The 18,486-nt window shown below is 49.6% G+C and overlaps 1 protein-coding gene across 4 annotated transcripts in view; it reads right to left on the bottom strand.

The window, feature by feature from the left end:
* Positions 1–18,486, bottom strand: part of LOC122397791 (protein dead ringer-like) — an 86,074-nt gene that overhangs the window by 6,005 nt on the left and 61,583 nt on the right. For all 4 annotated transcript variants that reach the window (XM_043397191.1, XM_043397193.1, XM_043397194.1 and 1 more), the window contains 2 exons: positions 3,390–3,573; positions 25–383 (listed from right to left, as the gene is read on the bottom strand). In XM_043397191.1, the coding sequence (XP_043253126.1) occupies positions 25–383; positions 3,390–3,573 (543 nt within the window). The remainder of the gene's footprint in view (positions 1–24; positions 384–3,389; positions 3,574–18,486) is intronic.

Genomic DNA, 18,486 nt, shown 5'->3' with positions numbered 1-18,486 from the left:
GTGTTGCACATCGAGTTTACTGACCGGTATTCGGTGGTTGTCCAAGTGATCCTTGAGGGTGCTGGGGGTGGTGAGGATGGTGGGGCAGTGGTGTGTGCGCGGCACTGCCGTTCACCAGAGATTGCGGCCCGTGATGTTGGCCACCGGCTGCCACCGCCGTTACCAACGACAGCGGCGATATTTGCGCGTGCAACGCGAGAGAGCTCGGCGTATGCGGATTCCTTTGCACCAAGCTGTCACCTGCTCCACCCCCGCCGCTCGCGTACGCCCCGTAGCTACTTCTTCGTCCTTCCCGACGATTTCCATCGATCGCCGCCTGTAACTCCGCTGGCGTTGATAATCGTCTTTTCTCGCACTCGTACGGGTATAGGTATTTCATGTATCTGAAAAAAAAAACGGCAAAATTGAATCGTATAGAGGGCGACTAATCGGTACATGTAACCCTTTCGAGACGGATTTTCCGATGAAACGAGAACGTATGTACGCGAGAGTGGCCGAGCATTAGTGTAATTGGAACGGCGTCAAAATGCAGACGGCATTGTGCGTCGAACGGAGGAAGACGTCGCGGTCAGTTGGACGCGAAATTGGCAAGGCAGATCCGGATGACGCTAGAGCGTCGTCTTATGAGTCGCCTAATTTAATCTCGCGTCTAGCGCGATACTCGACGGGCTTTGATGCTTGGCCTCGACCACGCCGTTTGCACCTGTACCATGCCATCGTCGGGAATCGTTCGTGTACCAAACGAGAACCAGGAAGGCCTGTTGGAAATCGAATCGCTCGTTAACTTTATCGCGTGCCGAGTTGTTTATTTTACGCGATGCGAGCCGAAATGAAATTCTATTCTATCGAGTCACTCGCGAAGCTCCGTTCGCGGCTACGTTCATTGTTCAAAGCAAAGCTTTGTACATTTTTACTTAACCCTTTGCGGTGAACAAAATTTAAATAGCTTTGATCGAAAGAAAACACGTGCAATTAAAAAATCGTCCAAACTTGAAGATGATCAAAACGAGGAGAACGAAACGTTGAAAGTGAAAGGTTGCTGCGCGGGGTAGAGAGGATTTTAGTGAAAAATCAAATTCCAATGGAGCGCAGGTAGGCAGGGGGGAGTTTGTAAACCACTGAGAAACCGCAACGCGAAATCGACTTTTTCGAGGGAATGGAGGCGGGGGCAAAGGCGAAATAAAATATTGTTTATTTAGACACGGTATCGGGTCAGACGGAGGAGCGAAAGGTAGCAGAGAGGGAGGATGCGATACTCGCACACACGTCCGTGAATAGACATATTCTTGCAAGCGTACCGTGGCCTATAATTCGTGCAGGGATCGTTTCGCTTTTACGATTGTCTGCCAGACTGCGGCCGAAACTAGCCCTTCGGCCCGATCGTTCCCTCCTCCACAAACCCTACATCCGTTTCTTCTTCTTTTTGGTGCGTGTTTGCAACGACGCGACCACCGTACCCGGCCGCATAGTTTCCGAGTCCTTATCCAAATGCTCGACCCCGGTGTCGAGCATAAATCTTTCTTTCCGGGTGATAATCAAATTTCTGACGATCGGGGTTTGTTTTCTATCGTTCAGCGATCAAATGTTACCCGAAGCGCGTGAAAGCATCGCGTACAGTTGGGTACAATGGCGTGACTGCCTCCCTCGCGGTATAAATAATTACACGTTGGAGGCGCGTGGGGCTCGATATAGTCGTAGGCATCGCGATATGTCAGTTGCAGCAGCCGGCGTCTCCTTTTACATTTTCGTTTCCTCCGTCTGTCCCTGTTCCTCTGGCGACGATAACCGGTTGCGGGAATGATGGATGCGCCAGCGTCTCGACGTTCTGTCGCGCGTCATGCACCGAGCGTCGCGGGGTTATTTTCACGTGTAATTCGTATTAGCTAGCACTGCTTTATAATCTGTCGCGCTCTCTCATCGCGTCGTCACGCGTATCGTCTCTCCTTCGCACAGTGTTTCCGATTATCGTACAGATTGGCCGCGCGAGCCGAAATCTCTGACTTATTGACGAAAATTTATAATCCTGTTGTCTATCAACGTGAAAAGAAAGTCTATTTAAACGCCGCGGACGATAATAAATAGTCGGTGATTCGAATTCGTCGAAACCACGAAACTCCGCGCGTCGAGATCGTCCGCGGGAAAACGATCGAACGCCTTCGCGAAAGAAAACAATTGTTGCGCGCACGTGGCTTCTCAAGCCGGCTGTTTGTTTTTCTTCTCGATTGGCCGAGATGTACTCGCACGGAACGGTTCCTTTGTCGAAACAAATTTTTCATCTTCCCTCGTGCGTAGAACATTTGTTAATCAGGAGTGAGTGACAACTATTGTTACGAAGATTGTGCGTAGGTTAAGTTTGGATATCGGTTTGACCGATCTGTCTGCCGGCCTGGTCCAAGTCGATCGCGGTGTGATTCGTGCTTGGGGATTCGAAAACGAACCGAAAGGTATCGGTCACCGTCGAGTTTACAAAATCCACGGCGATCTCGGCGAAGTAAGTCGCAAAGCTGGCGTAACGTTGGAATAATGCTGCATGCAGCCGCGGCTTGCACACGGAAGCCCCGACTAATAATAGTCGAAGAACACTGGCCGAGGAAGCCTCTGGTGGACTTTGATTCCAAGAAATTGTCTCGTATTTTTCCGAGTACTTCCGCCGCGGACAGCCACGAAACGAGCGCGTTCGGCGAATCCCGGCCTCGAATGGACATGTTGTTTTGACAACCGCTTCGATCGTTGGACCCGGTCGGGGACGAGGCGCGGAAAGGCTCCGTCGGCTTCCTCTGGCAGGTGACGAATGGGGTTAAACCGGCACGAGCCACGCCGCTCTCGGGCCTTTCCTCGGTTCTGAGTGTTCGCAACGCGGCCAGGAACGCTAATAATGTGTCTTCCCCTGGCCCGAGCTTCTTTTGTGCCGCGGCGCTCCGTATATTTTTCTTGCCCGGAGAACACGCTGCTTCTGATACAAACCGCCATCTTAAGCACACAAACAATCCACCTTGGTGTTCGCGTTCGCCACCGGTAATGATGATAGCGTTTTATAAACAACGGCTGTCCGGAAGGCATAGAGCACGCTTTGATGTCTCTTTCGATGGCCCCGCGGCCACCCCCTACGTAGCCTTCGTTTTCATCTCGCGTACGCGTTCGTATCGATTTCGCTGGTAAACAAAAAAAATCGGTCACGGTAGAGCAACCGAAAGAAAGAAAATCGCCGCGCCAACAGCTAGCTTCTCCGGAAAGCGCAATAACGTAAAAGGACGGGTTCTTAGTCATCGGTGCAGATTTCATGCTCAGATGAACTTTTGTCGAGCGTGGGGACTCATTGTATGCGAATTACCAGCGAATAGGCACGAGCAGAATAGGGTCCCGGATGAGAAACTTCACGATCTACTTACTGGGTGCGCAGAGTGAACGCGGCGGAAGTGATGCTCGATGGCAGGTGGAGGCCTTTGATGATTTCCTGCCAGAGCTTCTTGTTGATTACGTCGACCAGACCGCCTCGAGCGATCACCAGGTTATACAGCTCGTACAGATCCAGCACCGACTTCGCCATGATCGGTAGTCGATTGATCGGAGTCCCTGAAAGCAACACAGACTGTTGTCTACGAGTATTTCGGATGTTCGGGGATAAAATTGCACCCATTGCCGTGGGTTGTCGTTCTTTTCTTGAGCGTAAGAAAAGAAGGACAGAAAAATGCGGGCAAGGTCGGGTCTGTAAGTCGCGTGAGAAACAAAATACGATCTAAAATCAGGCGGTTGATTATATCCAACGAAATTACCGATACGAGAGCGTTATAATTTAACGATAGATTCAACGGTAGATACTGTTTTAATGTTATTTTCATTATACACGCAAAGCGCGTCTTGTCGTTACAACGGCCAGTTTATATTCAACATGGCTATGACCATCGATTTAAAGTAAATTTTGATACAACCCGAACGCGTTGAGAAATAAGGGTTGAAGCGAAGGTGTATCGTTCGGTTCGAAGCAAATTCGCTGTTCCCGAGACTCCGGGGTCTTCTTATCCGTCACGTGATCGACTCGGGCGCATTTTCGACGACGTTTCGCACAGGGTGCATGGGCGAAATTTTACGAGGTTTGTCCAAGGCTTCCAGCGAGGGGCGTTAACAAGAGCAATAACGAATTCGTAACGATCACGCGAGCGCCACAGCTTTTACGATCTCCTTACTTATATCGTAAGCGCGTGTGCAGCAAATAGAACAAAGAAAAACACAAACGACGCTAAACGAGAAGGGTTGTTGTGTTAGGGGGAGGATCGGATCAACGGACGACACGATTCAAGCTTTTATTAGATCTATATGGAACTTTTGTACAGCGTTTAGAAGTGTTTAAAATGAGGTTACGCTTCAGAGTGTAGCCTTAGAATCGTCGTGCATCTTGTCCTTCGAACGGATTTCAATAACTTTGGGAGATTTCATCTACACCGTCGACGCCACGCACTGTGGCGATTTCGGATTTTACGAGGTTGTTCAAGATTCGCGTAAACGCAATGTTAATAGGAGTAGCGACGCGTTTGCGACTATCTCTACGTATACGTAAAAGTCGGCTTTACGAGCTTTCGCGTTACCATAATCTGACGCGTTGCCCCCGTAAATATGCGCGCTCACGGACGAAAATAATCCAGAACAACGCGTGAATTTTCAGTCATACGCGTTGAGCTATGCACTGTCGTCGCGATAAGTACGCGCCAAATTTGATGTCTACTCCAGCATCCAACTCTTGCGAAAACTATGTCATAAAATATATTTTATTTTTAGACAATCTTCGCTTCTGTAACGTAAACGATATTCACAAATTCTGTCTAGATTTGTATAGTTCCTCGGCAAAAAGTCCTGTCACTCATACTTTTTTTTTCTTTAAACTGCGATGTTTTGATGGAGAGAGAGAGAGAGAAGGCGAACAAAAGTACTCTCGCGTTGCGATGGCTAAGGCTGACGTTTGCACTAAACGCATAATTCCGACTCGATTTAAAGTCACGCGAAAATTCACTGGCAGCCGTGTACACTGCGTGGTAGACTCGCCGGCTCGAAGCCGGTAAATTTTACGAGTTTGTCCAGAGGTTCGAGTTAACGGGGCGTTAACAAGGGCAATACTCGTGACTATCGCGCGTGCGAGCTCTCCTTTGCGGCTCTTTACGAGCTCGCGAACGATTCCTCGTACGAAACCCCTCGCTCTAACAGCAGCAGTACCACCACTGAGCAACAACAACAACAATAACAACAACACGGGGCAACGAGAGGAATAATAACGAGCGGAGGCAGTGGAAACGACCGTAGTATCTGTAATAATAATAGGCATGTAACTAGTCTTGGTATACTCGCGGAGCCAAGCAAAATTCCTATCGAGAATTTAGCAACGGCTTCGATATACATACTGATCGATACTATTCGAGATCTCGAAAAGTTACCCAATCGTTTGCAGTCTTGAAACTTATATAAAAGTTATCTCGATTCGAATTAATAATTCTATTCTTCTACCAAGCGAACAATTGATTCCAAATTCGATTACCGCTCGTACGAAATAATAGAAAATTGGTAGAAGAACGTTGCTCTAGGGCTCACGATAGAGAGAACACCCATCACTACTGGTCGCATCGTATCGCAGGATCGTTTATCCGCCATCGAGAAGGACGAAGGGGGCTGCCGCCATTTCTGTTCTCGAGAGTGGAAGCAATAAAACGTAGCAGGTCGGGGTAGGGGAACCGGCAATTTCGGGCTATCGAGCGTAGCCCCTCCGGCTTTATTATTGGCCCTGCAATTATTGTTGATATACGCGCAACCCGGCAACCCAAGCATAATGCTCCTATATAGGGCGCAGCGATAAAAGCTACGCTCGCAAAATGGCGCCCGATTCTTTCCTACCTCCCATACTCAGCTGCTTCGCGAAGCCTGCGGACTCGAAAACCCTCGCTGTCCGATCGATCGACGCGTTTCACGGTTTTTCAAAGCTTCCCGCTATTTTTCCGAAACTTTGAAAACGTGTCGCACCGAAATCCGGCAAATTTCTATCATTGTAATCCGTGCGGGTCGTTCGAGAGGATCGTGTCCCAAGTTACGAAAACTGTCATGGAGGTTGCGCGAAGACGAGGTCCACGAAAATGCAAGAGCCAGAAAGGAAGGCGTAGGAGGGCGGTGGTGGGAGAGTCATTGTTCGGCACCAAGCAGAAATCCGCGAGCAAAGGTGGGAGAGAGAGATGCAAAGATAAGGAGAAAGACATGGCGAGGGGAGAAAGAAAAGGGAGAAGGACGGAGGGACGCATGGGAGAAGAAGGAGGCAAAGGGAAGAGAGAAGAGGCATTTCAGGATGCGATTACGACTTTTCTTGGTAGGGCGTCCAATCAGCAGTTATTTTTATAATGACCGCCGCCACCGCCGCCACCGCCGCCGTCGCGGCCGCATCCCGCCAGCGCATTTGAGCCGTAGCGAGCCGCAATGGTGGCCATTGCATGCTCGCTTCGACCAGCCAAACTAGCCATTCGACTGGCGTACAGGCGTTATGTACTATCGTTGTACATAATTCCGCGCGGTTCGTCCGTAACAGAGGAGGTGGGTGAGACTGCCACGATATACGTACCGAGCCACCCTACTCGGCTCACCCCTATTAACCTTTTCGTTCGCGCGAAAGTCGAGTTCTTTTCGAATGAATTAGACTTGGGTTGATACCGCGATACGAGACGTCGAAACAACGTCCTGACGTTTCTCGAGGAAACTTGACCGGCTCCATTCCTACACAACGACCCTGAGATTCTATCGCAGTTCCAATTCACCGAGCGTAACCCGCGGCGGCAGCATAATGGCGGGCTGTGGCTTTTCACGCTATCGTGAAAAATTAATATTCTTTTATCTATTCGCTCGCGCCGTCCATTGCATATTCAGCGAACGAGACCCGACACGAAACGAACAGACCTAAACGTTTTCGCGTACTCGTAATATTCGAATTCGCGCAGCCGAATTAATTTTTAGCATTTTTGTATCGTTTAAAACAACAGATATTAACGAGACACGGTGTGAACGGGGAAAAAAGTTGTAGAATTCAACGGTAATGACAAGGTTCTTTCTTCGTCCACGATCGAAGCGAAACGAGCGGTCCTCGATGGTACAGCCGACCCATCGACGCGCGCCAAGGAGAGGGTAATTGGTATACGAAACAAAATGTTGCATTTTATGGGTTATTGCGAAGTATATTGGGCGGGCAGGATTGGTGGGCCGGGGGAGTGCCCGATCTAATAACGATCGACTATGTCGGAGGCCTTTATTAACCGACGCAGAAACTGCGGCCTGCGCGGCCGTTTTAAAAGCCTTTCAGTCGCGCGCGAAACGACTTTTCCCAGAATCTCGCGTGACGACCCTAGAATCTATCGAATAAACTGCCGACGGACTATACCCCTCGCGTTACCGTATGTTGCGCCCTTCCCTTCGAACTTTCTTCCACAATGGCCTATAATTTCGATTCCTTATCGAAACGTTGGCGGTTTTGCGTTGAAATTTCGATATTTTTTATCGCTGTATAATTTATTTTCGAAGCAAGATGGTTTTCAGACTTCGAGCCGAGTGAAACGAGGTCGTTAAAACGTTCGGGGAAAAACATGAGTCACACACACTCTTTCGTAATGATTTATGCTATCCGAAAATCTTTCGTAGCATCGTTCGGAGATTATAGAGTTATTCTAGAGTTGTCCTCGCAGTCATCAGGGGCAGAAAAAGGCTGACGATCGTTCGTACGAATCAAATTTTACTTCTCTTCTGGTTCGGTTAGTTTTCTTCGAACAGTTTGTACATTTTCGAAAAACACCTGGCCAAGAAAGACCTTGCGTAGGAGGTCAATGCTAAAGATTTAGGTTTAGAAGTCGGTCGAATCTTTCCCTATCCCGATCCAAAGCCAATCATCGCGAAGGTTACCAAACACATCATCTGCATGACCGTCTTCTAGCAAGAAGCATTCCGTCGGCCACCACCGCCGAACCATCATCGTCCACTTGGTATCCGCTTAATAACGTTCTGGTCGTGTATGCTTCGCGATCCTCGAACGGACAAAAGAAAAGACGACAGGGGAGAGTAGACGGCGAGGAACGTCGTTGAGGAGCATGAAATGGAGGAAGAAAACGGGGGAAAAAAAGAAACGACAAAGGCGGGAGCAAAACTGAGAGAGAGAATGTCTCTCCGCGCGGGTTAACTTCGTTAGCGCTCGGTATTATCAGAGGAGCGAAAGACCCAAGATTGGCATTGCGAGGAATAGCCGGGAGGGGGTGGAGTTTCATATGAAATACACGCGACATTTACGGCCTCTACAGACTTGGGCCCCTGAAAAGACGCAAACGTATTATAAATAGATCTTTTCTCCCCTCCCTGTCCCCGTCCCGTGTACACCCTTTACACCATCTTGCACACAGTCTCTCTTTCCTTCGTCTTTGCCCTTCGGTCTCGAACACCGAGAAGGGTCCGCAGGAAAAAGGGAGAGGACGGGAGTCGCCGCCGCGAACAGTGCTACAATCTGCTTTATAATCTTGTTAGGATTTCGCGGAAATATTGGCGTAATTTACGATCCGTCTTAACGGAGTTAACTGTCAAGGGAGTCGCGATAGAACGTCGAGGGGTTGCGCCGGGTCTCGCCTCTGCCTCGTCAAACGCGAGTCGAGTAGACACGCGTCTCCTCTCTCTCTCTCTCTCTCTCTCTCTCTCTCTCTCTCTCTCTCTCTTTATTGCCTCCCTTCCTTTCCGCCTCTTTTTCTTCGCAAAAGATCCCTAATGCGAGTTCTGGTTAACGCTTCAACATTGTTCGTTCCCTCGGGTCTTTAACCCTTGCATCGACAAAACAAAATTCGCAAAATTGCTCGACAATCGAGGGACCCGACTACTCGAAGCAAAAAGATATACATAATTCTAAACAGTACTGAAATTATTACATTGTTAGTCGTTCCGTACATGAATATTGTCTTTTTCAATTGGAAGATAAACTAGAAATTATTCTGGTGCAAACTAACGGCTGCCTGATTAACATATATCTGTAATAACAGCATACCCAGCAAAAAAACAAGACACGTACGTGTATTATAATTCCCCGAGCATACAAACAACGAGGCATCTTTCCACAGAATTAGCAATCGAAATTATGCTAAACGGACAGTAAAACGATCGTGTGGACTGGTCATTAGTATTCGTGGCGTCCACGCGTCCACGGGAGGGTTTAAAAATTCGTCGCGACGCGATCTCGATATGTAAGCATGTATATCGTTGGCTGGAGTCGGATTATCGGGCCGTGGGTCGATCCTGTCGGTGGTAGGAGCCTTGCTATCGAGGCATCGAAATCTCCCCGACTAGAATAGAAGATCCCCCGCGAACCTCCCCGGAGCCACTTGTTGCTCGCCGATCAAATAATTGTATCTTCGTCGGTGGCAACCCCCTGGGCCGTCCCCGAGAGTAGCTTACGTCTCGTGGGTGGCATCCTCGGTCTCGTTCCAGTCCCCTCGACTAATCCAGGAAAACAAAACGACCCTACATCGCGTGCCACGAACAACCGACCAAATAGCGTCATCCTTTCATTTAATTCAGTCTCGGATCTAAACTACCCATTCGCATCTAACTTTTGACCCTATCGAATTGTATCTTTTAACAAGGATTAGAAGAGAAACCACCCCTCGTATCAGAGAGTTGTTTGTCGAAAAGATGACTTCATCTCAGACTCAAATAATTCGCTTGCTTGGATGCAATTTCCCGAACGTTTCGCTTTAAGAATTTTACCAGCTCGGAGAAAAGTCCTTCGCTGTCCGTATATGGCTGACGTGGCGATCAACGCGTTAATGTTATAATACCACAGGTATAATCCTGCCCAGAACTGTAATAAATAACAGTCTCGCGCGTTCTTGACGTTCGTTTCTCGACTTAGCTGCCAACCAGAATTAGTATCCGCGCACGATCCTATTCGTTGTACGTCCGCGTACGCGTCGGGGGATGATGTTTCCGGGCGACGTGGATCGGGACAGCACTCCAGAAGATAGACAAAACACGATCCGCAGCCAGGGCGTGGCGCGCGAAGGAATAATTCCAGCTCGTCCGTCTTCGTCCGTCTTTCTTTCGGCTTGTCTTCCACCTCCTGTTGGTCCACGGAACTCGCAGAGGCTACGACTTGGGTGGGCCACGACTCGATAGCAACGGTGGAGCCGCGACCTATATACGGCGCGTCTTCGCTAGCCGAGCAACAATTAAATTATATCGCGAGCCATAAACCGATATACGATGATTCTTTCTGCGGATCGATCGGAGTCGAGGAGAGATTTTCTTAAAAGTTGAGTGCAATTTTCTCGATGTCTCGAGGACGAACGAGGAACAAAACGAGAACAGAAGGGGACGCGGAGCAGTTTCGAGCGTGGTCGTCTGTTTGCTCGCGGACGGCTGGTGCTCCGTGACTCCCTGGTCGCCATCGCGAACATGAGGGATGCGCGGCTCAGAGAACTGCCAGGCACTTGCCAACAATGTGGTGAAGCTTTGATGTGACGTAAAATGGCACGTTAACCGGTACTCTGTCGCTGTACGGGCGACTGCTCCCGCAACTTTGGTTCGATGTACGCGCGAAAAGCGTTTTCGACTTCGCTTTGATACACGGGACATAAAAAACGAAACAGTGTTCGAGCAATTGACAGTTGCTGTCGTTGGGAACGAACGATCGAACGAGGCCGGAGATCTCGAACGTTAACTCCCGGTCCGTTGGTCCGATCCAACGTGTCGACGAGTTCTCGGGAATTAAAGCTTCCGAGAAGCTGCGAGGAGAAGACGTACGCGGCTATTTGCAGGGTTATAAAATGCCAATGCAGACCGCGATACTGCGGCCGAGTCGCGTTATTGTCCGATGCCAGGCGTAAATCAACCTGTATATCGAGCTCCGCAGAAATAACTCTCGATTCGCGCTTGTCATTCTGCCAAAATAAGGGTTTAAGCTCGTCATTGCGACGGGCACCGGCGTCGCGTCACGACCCAAATATTCGCCGCGGGTTCTATGGCCGCGGCGCGTTCTTCTTCTCTATCGCGACGCGGATTCGTCAAGGATCGTAAACGCGCCGATACGGCTGTGAGCTTTAACGACGTTAATCGCGCCAAGGCGGCTCGTCGCGCGGTAATTACCTCCGCTTGATCCTTTTGCCGCACGTAACCCGGTCGAGTCTTTGAAGAAAAGCTCGTTAAACGACGCCCCGAAAGCTTATACGCTCGAATCGTTTGCAGTGCTCGCGACGCGCCTACCGCGAAACCAGACTCCTCGGTATCAACGACGATACGCTTCTAAAGGGGTGGTTTCTTTTTTCACCGAATAAAATTGCCACGCAAATACGATTAAACGCGAGTGGATAAAATGTTGTTCCGTCTGGAAGGAATCCCAGAGAAAAGAGTATTCGCGTCAAAGAAGAGAGGACGAAGGAGGCAAAATGATCGAAGAGAGAAAGAGAGATCGAGAGAACATAGACGAAGGTGCCGGGAGGCGATATATCAAGAACCCCCAGAGCGATCGGCGCTGTTGTGAAATATTAATAAGCAAATTAGTTCAGACTTAGTGGCCCCGCCAATACTAAACCGGCAGGATGAAAATGGCCGTTGGCCGTGTAGAACGCTCGTATTTCACTTCCCACGCCTGGCCGCATCGACGAGGCCGCAGAACGCGGAACCCGTTCTCCGATTTCTTCCACGCGTCCGAACCAACCCTTCGCGCGTCTTCGAGGCACGATCGAAGTCCGCGAGTCGCGACGAATCGCGAAAAAGGCGAGCCCGAACTACGATCACTCTTGTCACAGGCCGTCGAATCGCGCACGGGCAGAAGAGCGGAGTGGGAAGGTGCAAGTCGAAGCGAAAGCAGACCGTAGGAACAAGAATTCGACAATTACGTCACGGGAACGTAACGGATGATCGGCGAGAACGGCCGGCGCGGCGTCGAGACGTCTAGAATGTGCGAACGTCATCCTGCTAAATGCTTTTCGCTCGGCTCGGGGAGCTCGCGTGCGCGAGCTATCTATAGCACTGGAACGTGCCGGAGAGCCGTCCTGGGCACTCTCTCTCTCTCTCCATCTCTCTCTCTCTCTTTCTCACGGATGCTGGAAGCCACCCGGTCACTTGTCCGCCGCTGGAAAATGTAGGTCGAATTCGAGCACGAGCGAGAAACTAATTGGACAGGTGTACTAACGCCGCCCGCTACTTCCGCTCGACCGCTTCGAGACCTCGTGCCACGCGCGCACCCTGCTCCACCGACTCGACCATCGAGCTCCTTCTTCCCTTTTACCACCAAATCGACCATTTCGAACTTTTCTTTCGTTCGATCGCTTCTTGCGATTACCGTGGAACTTTGAGCTTTCTCAACCCTTCGAGTCCGACGCTTGTACAATGTAGGATCTCGGAATCTTTGTTCTTTCGTTTCTGGTATACTTTTATATTTCTCTTGAAACAAGTAGAAATTAGACAGAACTCTTCTAGCTCTACCATAGAAATCGTACTTCCTACGCGAATAGTTTATCGAGCCACGAAGGTTGTTCCGGACGACCGTGTTACGAAATAAGTGGAGCAGTTTCGACGCAGCGTAGGAGATGAATTCGCTGAAGGGCGAAACTACTCCGGTCGGTCGAATTCCTCGGTAATTTTCTGAAAAATGACACGATTTACATGGCGGGGCCTGGTTTGGGTTAGCATGCGAACGAAAATCGGCTACTGGTGGTCGGAATGTCGGCGCGGCGGTCCGGTCAGATCTCATCGGATTCGCATTATAATAGTTAATGTCGAAGGAATTTTTGGGCTTCTGCACGAAACCGTGTTGATCGCCGCGCAGCCTGGACCACGTTTGCTCCGAGGCATCAATCATCAACCGGTGAACGTCGTTATACTCTGAGATTCCGAATAATTGCCGATGATTGCTCACCCCTTTTTTCCTCGTGGCCGGGCGGAGGAGTCACGGATTCTCCGGTACCACTAATCAAATCTTATCACGAAACTTCTCGGAAATACGAGGACGATCGGATGGGCGTTCCTCCGATTCGCAAGCACTGAACTATGCCCAGCAATCGACCACGTGAAAGAATCAAGACTATTTTACGTCTCGAAGATGAAACGAGCCCTCGAAGGAGCGTTCCCCGCGAAGAACGGGGCGAGAGGAAAGTCTGTAGGGGATGACCCAAGGATGAATTTCGGTGTCGTGGAACGGACGGTGCAATCCTTTGCCCGCTACCAGAAAGGAGGAGATACCGTACGCAGGATCCTGTAATCCTGACATAATCCCGATTTAAGACCCTCTAAAAACAGCGGGTGGCCCCTAAGCAGCCTGATCCGTGATTCAGCAACGACGCGAAGCGCGAGCGAGCGAGCTGCGATGGCACGAGAGAGCCTGGAAATCCGTATTGGCTCTCTCCGTTTCCGAGAAAACATTTAGAGGAGGTTTACGAGCGATCCGTCAAAGAGGAAATCCATCACTCGCAGGACCGGGGAGAGTCCGCCCATCGTCGGGACTCGAGGATGCGCGCTCGCGCGCGCGCGGGCTAGGACTTTATTTCGTTTTATGGAGGTAACCGTGGATGGGTGTTTATGGACAAGCTGAATTGACTCTGTCTGTCGTCGTCGAACATCCACGCTGGCTCGTACGTTTGCTCGACAAGGTCGTAAACGCGATAAAACGACATTGGAGCGGCTCGCGAAGATACAAATAAAGGTAGAAACTCGAGGCGCGCGGAACGGACGAAGACCAGTCGCTAGAGAAACGACCGTCTCTCTCGTTTCTTCGAACGATTCGGCGCGAAAAAGCCCGTTATCGTTCCGTATCTTCTGATCGTGCCGCGGCCACTTAAAATCGAACGTCCACGATCGCAGATTCAATTTTCAGATCCTGTACGCGTCGCTCGAGGCGACGAAACGTGGGCTGCAACGACCCCGGCCGTCGAAACTTCTATTATCCATTTGTTTTCACAACCCGCGTCCCTAATTTATAGGTATCTGTTTATACAGGGTGTCTCTGAAAGTTATTGTACTTGTAAGAATTTGTTGATCGAATCGATTTCCATGAGGGCGGGAGCAAAGAGCAGAGGCCTCGTTTCCCGCAAGGCTGTCTCGCGTCTCACAAAGACGCGCGAGAGACCGTGGCGTACCAGCAGGGATCGTAAACCGTCCGAGAATGGATCTACTCGAATAAAAGTAAAATAGCGTCGTACGAAAGAGGAGCTGCCTTTCGGCACAGAGGAGCACAGCGTCTCTCTCCTCTCGACTTTTATAGCCGTCCCTTTGGACCGGTCGAAGATCGATTCTCGGTAGTGGTGCAACCCGTATGAATTTTAATATTTATTATGTAATAAAGCCTCCGAGAGAGACGGACTGCCGTCCGTTTCGTCGAGCTTCTCGATTCTTCCCTCGGTGTTATCCAGCAATCGAGAAAGGCCGTCGCGTGTCCGGGGATTCGGCGTTGGTCCGCGGAGGCGAAACTATTTTCGCGAAACCGAGGCTCGAACTAGTTGCGATAGGTGGTGTATGCCGTGACGACGCGCAGTTATCGAGAAACGGTGTACGAACGTGCTCCCGGCACAAAATACCGAATAATAAGAAAAGCACGAGAAAAAAAATAATGCCCCGGAACGAACAAGGAGAAAAAAGATCGCGCGTCGACAAATCACGTCGTTCCTTTTCGCGTTGCATAACGAAAGCGCAACTCGCCGCTCGCGTGTATTTTGTTAACGTATGAGGGCGCGATGTCGCGGACGCGAATCGATGGAAAACGAAACAGACTCTTTGATTAACGTTTAAAGGTAACGAGCGAGCAACACGGTAGCCGTAAACCGCTTTTCGACGATTTCCTGGCCCATGCTAAATGTCTCGCGTGACCCAAGGTTACGATCGATGCAATTATCGTTATTTGCTATAAACGAATCTCTTAAATACACCGGGGGCATTTGAGAAGAGAAATACACAAATTAAGACTCAAGTTCCGTGATAGAGAGCGCGCTCGCGAAAAATATTTCAACGGGTCGCGACCAAGAGGTCTAGAAGTGCGTTGCTCGCTTTGAGAAAAATACGTTTTTGCGCGCCGCAGGCAACGCATTAGCCGCGCTCGGAACACGTGTTCGGCACGAACACTTTTCTCTACACACTTGTGAACAGGCACGCCGTGCGTGCCGTCTGCGTACACAACGCGGGTTACATAGGTTACGGCGTTCTCTCGCGCCTCCATTCTTCTCGATACTTTGTACGTCTACGGAGATTATCCAGCCTGCGACGGATTCTCAAATGGAAAAACCACCGAGCGAACCCTTTCATGCGCGACCGCGCCGCTTTACGCTTTATAGATCAACGCGCTACCTAAGCGAAGAGCGAAACAAAAGTAGCATGGCGTTTAACGCTACATTTACGGACCTTGATTGACAAAGTTTCGTAAACACCCAAGGAAGCTTCTTTCATAATCGCGATGTGCGTCTCTTGAGAGAAAGGTGAAAACAGTGTATCGAGCGCGAAAAAACCTTATCGTCCGCTGAAATTGAGCGGATATCGTTAAAGCGAGGAGAGCTCGTGGGAGTGTTGGCGCGTAACTGCCGGCCCGGGGAACATCGGGGTTGAGGAACGCGCGCGCGGCAGGAGGAAGAGGAGGGACCCAGAGGAGTAAGATAATAACGTATTCGACGGAGAATGGCATTGCTCTCGCACGCGGTCATCCGCCGCAGTATGAATTACATCGGCGATTGAAACTCGTTCGCGATGAAAAAAGCAACCAAGAGACCCCGGGCTGTCGGAGGAGCTGGGATTTGCATATTAAATGGCTTGAGATTTATAACGGTCGGCCCAGAGAGGTGCTAGCAATACGCGCGATAAATAAAGAACGTTCCTCTTCGATAGACGCACCGGAGAGCCCGTGACTGTTCTTCGCGCCGACTGCCTCCTCTTCTTTCCGATCCTATTCACCCGATCAGCGGAAACGAAGCATCCTTCAGAGGCTACCGATCGATACTCTCCTGTCGCTCGACCATCGCCGACAATTTTTATTCCCTCGACGCTCCCAAAGTATTAATAGTTTGATAACTGTTGCGACGAACGCGCGGTGGGCTCGCCCCACCTGTCGTTTCACCGGATTTCGGAATCGCGAAACAAACCGGTTTACAGATATCGCCGCTGATTATGCCCTGTTTACTCGAATTTGTGCGTTCCGCCTGCCTCATAGTGTCTACTACCGCGCCGAATTTCGAATTTAGAGATCATCGAGAGATGATTAACTACCACTTTATGCATATACATATAATCAATAAATTGGTATTCTTGATTTTCATCTTATTTTGGCCTCTAGAGAACTAAGCGTTAAGGGATTGATCGATGATTCGTCACCAGATTTGAATATACGTAGATGCAGCCAGGCTAGATTTCCAAGGAGTTGGAAGTAATCCAGCGCACAGGCATTTATCGAGTATACTTAATCCTACGACATGGGTTGTGCCAATAAACATGCAAAATTTCACCAAGTCTGACAACTGGTAGAGCTCCCAAAATCGTTTTAAATTTGTCTTCGTGTTGGATCACGACGCGATTCTGCATCTTGAAAACGGAATTCGATTCGCGAGCAATTAATTCGATCGAGGTTCGATACGAACGAGCTGCAAGATAGCTATTCGAAGGGAGCGTCGATAACAAACATAGATTGCCGATAGCTCGGCTAATATAGCCGGATGTGATGAATGGTCTTTTATACCTATGGACGTGGCCGAGGTGTTATGAATCGCGTTAGCGTCGAATCATTGTTCGCGTCGGCACAATAACGGGCCCCGCGGGGGGTTCTCGCCCCCAGCCTCTCCCGTTGAGCTTCTACCCTTTATTCTCTCGCACTGTCTACCCTTTTTTCCGCGCGATTTTATAATCGAGCTCGTAAAGACCGCGTCATTCGAAGATCAATCGACAGTAATTGCGAATTTATACTTGGCAGCGTTGCCAGCCAGCTTTGTCCGCGAGATATTTCTGAAATACGATCGATCGTGTTCCCCCCCTTTCGTATTTCTTCGACCCACCGACGTATTATTTATATCGTTCCGTATCGAGGCCTTGGTAAGCTTTGCTTCGAGCTTTTCCCCTTTCTTTTCCACGATCTTGCGATATAATTTCATTCGTTGATCGTATACGTCGAAGGTGTTATCTGAGTCCGTGAGTCAGGCATGTAAATATTTCGCGATACGCAAACTGCATAGTTCACTTCGAATGCATTTATATCGCGTGGAATGATACTGAATTCCGTTTCAAATAAACGTTAATTACCTTCGATACTCACTGACAGAGACCGTGACCCTAACCAGAATGATCTATCCGCTGACGTATTTCGCATCGTAAATGTAACGAGTTTTATCTTTGCTGCTTCTTCGTACGGTCGCAACTCGACCTCCTTAAATTACTCGTAAACTGTTGGACACATGAAAATATCTTCATATATCATCTTCTAGCGAGGTGAAAAGTATGATGTGTAGGATATTTGTTCGTACGACATTTATTAGCGTGCAAATTCAGTTTCGTAAATATTTCCACGAATTTTTGAGTCACTCCAACCACGAAACAGTTTACGATATTGAGAATGGTCGAGTCGTAGGCCCCTCCGCGTCGTGTATGTACGTTATTTAAAATTCCGCGTTTGATAAACGATCGTTGTTGTACTCGGAAACAGTTTAAGAAGTTGCTTCCCTCCTCCCCTGCCGGAAGATAGATATCTTGTCGTTACGACCGATGTTTTAGTCAGGTGTAAAGGATTCGGTAGACGCGTGATCGTGCTCGTTAGGAATTCCGGCGATCAACGTTTCGACGAGGGTCGCGTTTTGTCGTTGCGAAAATTACGAGGCATTATTCACGCTGTTCGCGGCGGCGCGGCGCGGCGTTTTAAAGGCGACGCGACACACGTGCGACCCGCATCTCGTTTCCTGCACACGTGGATTCCCGGGACGTTTCGCGCCTAGCCGCGTCCGAACGCCTCGTAAACGTCCACGTGGTTGAAAGGTTCGATAACACGTTGCATCTGCCTCCGTCGGACGATCCGAAATTAGATTCCGAGATGGTCGAAACAACCAAGCCGCGAAACTTTGTCCTCCCGTTCCTCCTCGGTCAGAGAATCCCTCATTTATCAACATCCACCCAAGAACACGTCCAAACGCTTCGTTTTTGCAAGGATCTATCCGTGAAAAATTGCCCAACGCGATCGTGGAAAACGTGCAGCAGCGAAGCAGACTTGTTCGAGAGATCTCTCGCAACAAAGCCTTGTTGTTATCGTTATTTTTTAATCAATTGACGGTTGTGAGCACGGGAAATGCAAAAAAATAAATAAAAGAAAGAGCAAGGAAAGGGAAATTTGTGTCTTGCTCGCAAGAGTTCGTTGCGCCGAGGAGAGATCGAATCGCGCGCTGGTGACGCGTCGTCCCAGCTTGGCCGCGAGTCGCGCGGCGTATTCACCGAATTCTAAATACCTTGGCACGGTTTCCGAAGTTCGCGCGACGACGCGAATACCGC

Source organism: Colletes gigas, unplaced genomic scaffold (assembly GCF_013123115.1).
Source record: "Colletes gigas isolate AHSC1104 unplaced genomic scaffold, ASM1312311v1 Colletes_gigas_Sc00010, whole genome shotgun sequence".
Taxonomy (NCBI): domain Eukaryota; kingdom Metazoa; phylum Arthropoda; class Insecta; order Hymenoptera; family Colletidae; genus Colletes; species Colletes gigas.
The sequence above is the reverse complement of the archived record's forward strand: the minus strand, read 5'-3'. Positions and strand labels throughout refer to the sequence as shown.